General features: G+C 59.2%; 1 protein-coding gene across 1 annotated transcript; it reads left to right on the top strand.

Moving 5' to 3' along the window:
• Positions 1 to 5793: 5793 nt before the first annotated feature.
• Positions 5794 to 7689, top strand: LOC126118112 (translation initiation factor IF-2-like; the record flags this gene model as incomplete). Its single annotated transcript, XM_049915046.1, has 2 exons — positions 5794 to 6557; positions 7257 to 7689. Coding segments are annotated over exons 1-2 (1197 nt in total), but the record flags the coding sequence as incomplete, so codon positions are not given.
• Positions 7690 to 9294: the final 1605 nt, after the last annotated feature.

Below are 9294 nucleotides of genomic sequence, written 5' to 3' on the forward strand. Positions count from 1 at the left end.
ACGTGGCTGGCACCGAAGGGCCGCCGCAACTGCGCTTTCCGCGCCGGGCCGGATGCACGTGCGGCAACACCACCACCGCACACAGCCGCTGTTCAACATCAACCAACAACACGCCGCGGTCGCAGCCTCAACGCCAGCACACGTTTGCACCACCATTCACACGCACCGCACAAACAGCTGTCGCCGACAACACAAACACACCGCAACGACGCCGCCGCCCCTACTTGTGCCGGCCACCCACCCCACCGACGGCGCACCTGTCGCCGGCCGGCAGTCGACACGGGAAACGCACACCGCCACTTCGCTCGCGCGCACGCCACCAACCAGTCGTCGTCTCCAAAACAACAAACAAACAAACATAGGGCAGGCAACAAATCGCCTCGCACGAACCGTCCACAAAACTATCAAAGCACAGCCTCTGGCTAACGGCCACGACGCAGCGGCACGCTGCTCCTTTCCCCGCCCCCACTCGATTCACGAAGGCACGCGACACCGCCAACGACGGCCTCGCTTCCCGCAACCGACACCTTTCCGCCACTACGCACAGCCGCACCCGACGCCCGTGCCAACGACACAACTACTGCACTATCCACCGCCGCCTCCCCCTTCCCGTCGTACACACACACAGCCAGCCAGCCAGCCAGCCAGCCAAAACCACACCAACGACCCAAACATGCACGTGCAACGGCACACCCCAACCAGTCAACGTCGACAACCACACGCACGGCTCGAAACCGGCGCCCTTCCACGTTGCCATCAAGCTACACACAAGACACAAGGAACCAACAACAGCAAGCCTGCCCGCCCGCCCCACTCTCACGCCGCAAAAAGCACACCGAAACCGCCAAACGCACATTCCCATCGCACCGACACCGACCGGCTCGCTACCACCACACCTCTCGGCAGCCGTTTCGCAAACATGACACGGCGCGACATGACATCACGACCAACTCTCCTCTCCAGACGCCTTCGGCCGGAGCACAACGCCGCCAATTCGCCACACACACACACACACACACACACACAGTCGACAGGCGCCCGCCCGCCCGCCCTGCACGACGCCGCGCAGCAAAGGCGCCCGCAAACACATACCTCTCCTCTCTCTCGGCCGCCCGACGCGCCAACCGCCACACCGCCAGCCACTCGCAATTGTGCACTGCCGCCAGCCACACGTCCAACACGCCGCGCCGCCTCCGGCCACCCGCCAGGGGGCGCTCACGTCCGCGACAACAGCGCGGCCCGCCGGGCCAAACCGAACCGAGCCGAGCCGCCCGCCGCTGCTCTGCACATCTTCCTGCGCGCATCAACAAAACGAGGCAAGCGAGCACACCCCGTCACAACGCCACATCACGCAAATGCCGTGCCGACCTCTTGTGTCTACCGCCTAAATTGCACTCACTCACCAGCCGCCCCTTCTTCTTCTTCCTACCTATCTATCTGTGCGTCTGTGTCGGTCCGCGCGTGACGCCTCTCAACATCCGCCGTCGCCGTCCCCGTCCCCGTTTCCGCCCCAATGCCATCGTCGCGCCGCCTCCTCCTCCTCCTCCGCCCCTGTCCGGCCCGCACCACACCATACACCGCTGCTTGTCCCGGCCGTTGCCACCAAAGGCGCCTACCGCAAACGCGCCACGCCGCAGCCCCCGTGCGTGCATCTCCGTGCCGACGCTGCCTCTCTGCCCTCCCGCACGCACTCGACCGACCGACATGCACTGCGTCGACGGCCTCGACAACACAGTCTCTGGCTCCGCACTGCGTCTTCCGGTACGCGCGCTGAAACACGTATGTACTCATTACCAGCGATGGCGAGGCACGACACAATCTCTGACCAGAGCGTTTCTTATCGTCGCTAGTCTGCGCCACACGACACTAGTAGCACGTAGCGGGTCGGCAGGAACAGTTGTCATCTATATGTGGCGGGTCGGGAGAGGTAGTAGTCAGTCGACAGTATTAGCGAGTGGACGGTTGTACTGAGCGGGCGGCGGCGTGCTCTTCTCGCGACTCTGGTCTCCGTTCGGGACGATGCATACTGTTATTACAGGTAAGGTAATGAAGCTGCATTGCGCAAATCTAATACTGTATGTCAATTGTAACTATTTTCTTCACAACAAAATGCCCCAATAATACTTTGTTTCCAAACAAACTTTTTTAAAGTACAACCATTCATTTCCATTTAAATAATATTTCCTACGCATTTCCTCCAACAATCAAAATTAAATGTGAGCCGGCATTCATTGCACGACGCTGTGTACAGGTATCTACAGTTAAGAGCACATATAGATGCAGTTTGTTTTTTCTCTTTTGTCTTTTTTGTTTTTTTTTTTTTTTTTTTTGACGTAACGATCTTTTGCTCTTTTTATTCTAATTTGTACGTACGCTGTTTGTTTAGATTTTTATATTGGTAATGCCACGTAGCGCTCCGCGTGAAAATCACTGCCTGTGCTGTGTGCAGTCTGTGGCTAGTTTGCATTGTTGTTGTCATGAACTGCTATAGCTGGATGTGAACAGCGCGTAGCGTTGCGCAGTTAGGGGTGAGCCGCCAGCACTGGTGCATGTGAGGACAGAGATGGCGGACGTTTCAAATTACATATATTATGACTGGTGATGATATTAAGGGTAAATACATTGTTTGTTGTTCTCTATTAAACATCTTTACTTTGCTAACTATCCCTATCGGTAGTTAGTGCCCTCCGTAGTTTGGAATCTCTTATTTAGCTGGCAGCAGTGGTGCTCGCTGTATTGCAGTAGTTCGAGTAATGAAGATTTTTGTGAGGTAAGTGATTTCCGACAGGTGTACTTTAATGTTACTCAGGGCCATTCTTTTGCAGGGATCTTTGATAGTCAGATTGCGTTGCGCTCAAAATATTGTGTGTCAGTTTAAGCACAGTTTTGTATACATTGTTGTTCAAAGGGGGGCGTTTCAGAATACACAGGGCCGAAGGTCAGCCAGCGCTGCCCTTACAACGTTTATCGGGTTTTCAATTATGTCTGTTGAGATGTTCATGGTTCATTATTTCCATTCATCATATTATCGCGCGTTTCTCATCAATCTTCGTTCGTTCATTTTCTAGGGACGTTAACAACATTCTGGCACATTTTTATCATCATTCACTCACTCACTCACTCACTCACTCACTCACTTACTTACGACTATTTGTGCGGGGAGGTTACACTTGGGTCCATTTCCATTTACATTCAATGTTGATAGACGCCTTTTTTTTTTTTTGTTGTTGTTTTGTTGCTGGCAGGTTACAAAGGGCCTCATTTTATGTTGGTTGCAGCAGCGTTTTTCTCCTTCTTCTAGCGTTTTCCCCGCCCCCGCCCCTCCCGCATCCCTCGGTCTCACCACGTTCACTGACAGCCGCGTCTGCGGCTACACCACAACGGCCCCCTCCCGGCAACCCATTCGTTTTCTCTTCTTTTGCACAAAAACAACGCCGCACGCGCCAGCCGAGCGCAGCGCAAGCCACCCACACCGCGCCCCTCCCCGTCTTTATAGCCTCCGCGTCTTGTTTTCTTCGTTTGCCCCCTCCCATCTCCCGAATGCCATGCCATGCCATGCCAGCAGCGTTACGCGTGCCCCTCCCCTGTCCACACACTACCGCGAAACGAACAGCCTTCCGGGCCACATGCAGGGCACGCCCACCGCCATTCCCGGACGCAATTCTCAAAACAACACACACACACACACACACACACACAATGGCTTTGCACACGAACATAGACGGCACGGGCACTGTCGTACATTCTTCCTCAGAACCATCTCAACGAACGTTACGTTACATACACATCCGGGAAAGCAAAGCAACGCAACGCACAATTCAGCCGTCAAAGGTAACGTTCACCACGGCAGACACTTGCCGCCGCGCCGTTACGCGCATTTCAGTGCGGCTACAATACACCTCCGACACGGGAACGTTCCGTTGCTCTACACTGCGTTTCTCCGTTTTGTTTGGTTTTTTTTCCGTTTTCTCTCTCTCTCTCTCTCTCTCTCTATATATATATTTGTTTTTTCCCCTCTGTCCTTTCCTCCACCATTCTCTCCTCACGTTCTGCCCAGACATTCGACCGATCAGAGGTTCGTTCACCTTTCGGTAACCGTTCTCAGCGCGACGGTGTACCAACGGTATGACGGTATGACGGTATGACGGGTGTTCAAGACGTCCGGTGTACCGCGCCGATCGACAGTTTCCCAGAGGCGACGGATCGGACCACATCACCGACATACACACAAACACGTGTACGCACATTCGCCAAAGCGACCGTCGTCTTCTAGCGTCGCGCTTACTCTACTGTACTGCACTGGACACGCGAGCATGCATCTTCAATGACGACGTCGGTGTGCGTGCGTCGTACGCACACAAGCAGACACAGTCGGTCAGACACGACTATCGAAATCAGAGTCGGGGGAAAGGTACATATCATCGTGCGTGTCGCCCGTACAATGCAATACACAGTGGTGTGTCTCAATGCGCGTTCACATTTAAACGTCACTCACACGCCTCCACGCTGCATTTACAGACACATTTCACCCTCGCCATATATGGCGTGCAAACCGACCCGCAAACGGCCGTCGTTACACACTGACATTCCCAACAATCGCGTGTCGTTTCCACCCGTCACGTAACTAACCGGCACCTCCATCCAAAGGGCACATCACCGATCGCACTTCCCCCCCCCCCCTCGCAGACAACGACTTGTGCGCACGTGCCTCCATTCCACGTCACACCGTGGCCGCACCCCGCAACACGCGACACGCGACGCGCCCCATAAACAATCAAATTATTCATCGCATCGGCCACCCCACCCCGTCGCGTCGCAACCAAAGCGGTAGCTATTGCCACCGTCCACCCACTCACACACAAAACAAAACAAAAACAACAACAACAACAATTCCGCCCTTCCCGCAAAGGCCATTTGGTGGCCCTGAAAAGGGCCGTTTTGCCGCTCTCGCAACGGAGGATCTCCTTCCATTCCAGAGCCACCTCCTTACTTGGAGCTCGTGTACTTGGTCACCGCCTTCGTGCCCTCGCTCACGGCGTGCTTGGCCAGCTCGCCAGGCAGCAACAGCCGCACAGCGGTCTGGATCTCGCGGGACGTGATGGTCGAGCGCTTGTTGTAGTGCGCCAGGCGAGACGCCTCGGCCGCGATGCGCTCGAAAATGTCGTTCACGAAGCTGTTCATGATGCTCATCGCCTTCGACGAGATGCCCGTGTCAGGGTGCACCTGCTTCAGCACCTTGTAGATGTAGATGGCATAGCTCTCCTTCCTCTTGCGCTTCTTCTTCTTGTCGCCCTTCGAAATGTTCTTCTGCGCCTTGCCAGCCTTCTTGGCGGCCTTCCCGCTAGTCTTGGGCGGCATCGCAAACAAACAAGAACGTACGGCAGCAACACCAGCAGCAAGCGCTCCGCTCTAGTCAGCGTCTCCCCACACAGTGGCACCCAGCGCGCCCCGCCGCCGCACCTTTACCAGCTCGCCCCGTTGCGGCCGCCGACCAATGGGCCGCGAGCGCAACCGGCCGCCGCACCCGAGAGCATAAAGGACCCCCACCCCTGGCGGCGCCGCCACACGACTCCACTCCGAGTTGCGATGTCGAGGCGAGAGGACGTGTTTGACGATCGAGCGAAGGGTGTGGCGGATCGCCGCTCGTCGGGGTCAGCTCAGGCGACTGAGTTGCTCCCGGCGGCGGCCCCATCCGGCCCCCCACTTATGACGAACCGGCTTTCGACACCTGACTACGACAGGACTGACTCTACGGATCATGCCGCGCGCACTCGTGAACGAGTGTTCATCCTTATGAATAAACTCGCCCATGGGGGCCCCTACCCTGGTCGAGAGGCCGACGAGGCAGCTATATTCGCCCTCTGTAAAATACAGACGGCAGCCGCTCTACCGCACACGAGGCAGCAGGTGTTGGGTGTGCCACCGAGAGCCCCGCCGGTTACATCGCATTTGCTTGCGGTCCCGGCGGCGGCGGCCTCGGCGGGAGTTGCGCCGCTGGTCTCGACCACTCAAGAGGTCGATGTGCCCCCGGTTGCCCCCCTGGCCCCCGAAACACAAGAAGAGCCCGTGGCTGCGCTAGCCGTGGCCACCGAGATGGAGGACGTCGATCTGCCCGACGCCAATCTGGCTGAGGCAATTGCCGAGTCAGAGCGTCGTGACACTGACCCTGACGCTACCCGCGCGCCCAGAAAGCGCCGGGCTCTGACAAATGACGATTCTGACACTCCCTCACAGACATCTGACGCAGCGAGGCCGCGGAAGAAGGCCCCTAGGGCCTCCCGCACCTCCACCACAGAGTCTGGGACGACTATCGCGGGCTCCTCCCGGAGCACCGCCAAGCAGAAACCGACGAAGACAACGCGGCGGTCCACTCGTCCACCTGCCGCCTCCCGGCAGCCGGACGAGGACGGTTTTGTTGCCCCACCCCGGCGGCACACTGCCAGGGCTGCTGCGCTGCAGCAACCGACCCCGCTGCCGACCGCCAACGCGTTTGCGAGCGCCAGCGTAGATGCATTGGACGATGGCGCCGCGCCCCCGGCGCCTGCCCAAAAGAAGCCGCCGCCTATCGTCATCCAATGGGCTGGCGAGTACAAGGAGTTCCAGCACAAACTGGACAGGGTGGCCCCGTCCGCCGCTGTCAAGAACGCTGGCCGTGACCTCTACAAGGTCACGGTGTCGTCTAACGACGAGTACCGCGCGGTGATGGACGCCATCTGTAAAGATGGCCTCCCGTGCTACACACACCCCTCCGAGCCGCTCAAACTTCTGAAGGTGGTTTTCCGCCACCTTCCACTCAAGTTTGGTGCGGACTACCTTCGCGAGGAGCTCGAGGACATGGGCTTCGGTGTCCGGTCTACCGGACTGATGAAGTCCCCGCGCACGCACCGTGACATGCCATTATACCAGGTTGTCCTCGTTGACAACCTGGAAAATCGGAAGATTTTTCAGGTGCAACGGGTCGGCCGGGTCAAGGTAGCGGTGGAACCTCTCCGGGCCAAAGGCAAGAGGGCCCAGTGCTTTTCCTGCCAGCGGCTCGACCATGTCTCCCGCTACTGCTCCATGCAGCCCCGCTGCGTGAAGTGCGCGGGCCAGCACGAGAGCAAGTCCTGTGGGCTTGCCAGGGAAGACAAGCCGACGTGCTGCAACTGCGGCGGCACGCACGTCGCTAGCTACAGAGGCTGTTCGGCCTTTAAAAGGGGCCGAAATCAACCGAGAGGAGGGGCTGCGCCCTCTCGTAAGGTGCACCCGTCCACCAGCTTTGCTGCCGCCACCAAGGGCGGCCCGTCAGCCTCCACCGCCCGACCTTCGACGCAGGCGGAGGGCGAGACGCAGCAACCGACCGCGCCGTCCACGGCTTCGCCCGTGGGGGTGGCAACCCCTGCGCCCTCGCAGAGCGCGCGAGTTGCCGCCCCGCGCAGGCGTCGTCGGCGCGCGGGCCGGGCCACACCTGCCGTTGCGCAACGGACTGCCGCCAACACTCTGCCGCAGCAGAGGACGGCACCTCGTGCTGTGCCGCAACCGAGATCGACTGCTGATGCTCCACAGCAGCCGTCTACTTCGGATCGGCCGCAACAGGCCGCCCCAGTGGTGGAGGCCGCCCCAGAGGCCCCCACCGCCCCCTTGGCCGCCGACGCAGCCGAGCTCCGATCGCTCTTGCGGTCGTTGAGTCAGCTGCTCGAGCAACTCCCGGTGCTAGTCACCGCGGTCACGTCGGCCCTTCAGGCCGGCGTTGCAACTCCACCGCGCCATGGATAATCGCCATATCCATGGCCTCACCGTTTGCACATTTAATGCAAACAGTTTGGTCCCCCAACAAGGAGAATTCAGGGAGTTCTTGCGCGACGAGGCGATTGACATCTGCCTCGTGTGCGAGACCTTCCTGAAGCCGGGACTCCACGTGAATGTGGCCAACTATCGATGCTACCGCACCGACAGGTTGACCCACGGTGGAGGGACGGCAATCTACATCAAGTCGTCCCTGAAGCATCATGATGTTCAGCTTCCGCCCCTCGCTGCAATGGAGGCCACTGGGGTGGCTGTCACCACAACGGCGGGGGTTATCACCTTCGTTGCGGCCTATAGGCCGCCGAGGGGAGTACTTCAGGAGGCTGACGTCGACGCCCTGCTGGCACTGCCCGGGAGAGTCTTCATTGCGGGTGACTTGAATGCCAAGCATCAGCAGTGGAACTCTCGCCTCACCAACGCCAGCGGCCGCCGCCTCCTTCGCGCCACACAACGGCATGGCGCTATTGTACTGGGGCCTTATGAGCACACAGTCTTCCCCCATCGCGGCCAGTCAGATGTGCTCGACATCGCCGTGCTCAAAGGTGTTGGGCACTTCACGTCTGCCACCGTCAGATGCGCCCTGTCGTCCGATCACCTCCCGGTGGTCTTCGACATGGACGTCATCGGTGCAACCATGCAGTCCGACCGCCACAACTTCCGAGGCATAGACGAGGCACGCTTTCGTGTCGAGGTCTCTGACCGCCTTGAGGGCGCGCCCGATCCCGATGTGCAAGGGGCTGATGCAGCATTGGCCTTCTTCACGCGGCACACACTGGCTGCTGCGGAGGCGGCCACCCCCAGGCGGCCGGGAAGACCGCGTGAGATGTCGCGCCAACTCCCGCCGCACATCCTCGAGGCGATCACTAACAAGAATCGCCTCTTCCGGGAGTGGCAGCTTACGCGGCTGCCCGAGACGAAGCGCCGCCTCAACAGGGCGAGGCGTGAGATTCGGGCTGCCATCGATGACCATCGCCATAGGGACTGGGCGGGTCTTGTGGCCACCCTAACTACGACGGACGGTAGTGCTTGGAGCACCGCCAAGCGCTTCCTTCGTCGTCGCCAGCGAGTCCCGCCTCTCGATACGGGTGCGAACGTCGTCTGCGAGCCAGATGCGAAAGCCAGCATCCTTGCGGATACGTTCGCGGCAAACTTTCAGCCTGCTGAAGACGCGGTCGATCCCGACCACGTCCGCCTGGTGGAGGACCGCCTGCCGGTCTTTCTCGCTGCACGGGAGGACGACGACTCGATCGAGGAAATCACAGCAGAGGAAGTGGACTTGCAGCTCCGTCGCCTCAACCCGAAGAAGGCGGGCGGCTCGGATGGTGTCACTAACCGCCTGTTGAGGATGCTTCCGCCGGAGGTGCACCAATCTCTGGCGGACATCTTTAACAGCATCCTCCGCTCTGGGACCTTCCCTTCCGCGTGGAAACACGCGGAAGTGGTTGCCATCCCCAAGAGCGGCAAGGATCCACGCCAGGCCGCGAACTACCGGCCGATCAGTCTACTCCC

The sequence above is a fragment of the Schistocerca cancellata genome, unplaced genomic scaffold (genome assembly GCF_023864275.1).
Source record: "Schistocerca cancellata isolate TAMUIC-IGC-003103 unplaced genomic scaffold, iqSchCanc2.1 HiC_scaffold_333, whole genome shotgun sequence".
In the NCBI taxonomy this organism is placed as follows: domain Eukaryota; kingdom Metazoa; phylum Arthropoda; class Insecta; order Orthoptera; family Acrididae; genus Schistocerca; species Schistocerca cancellata.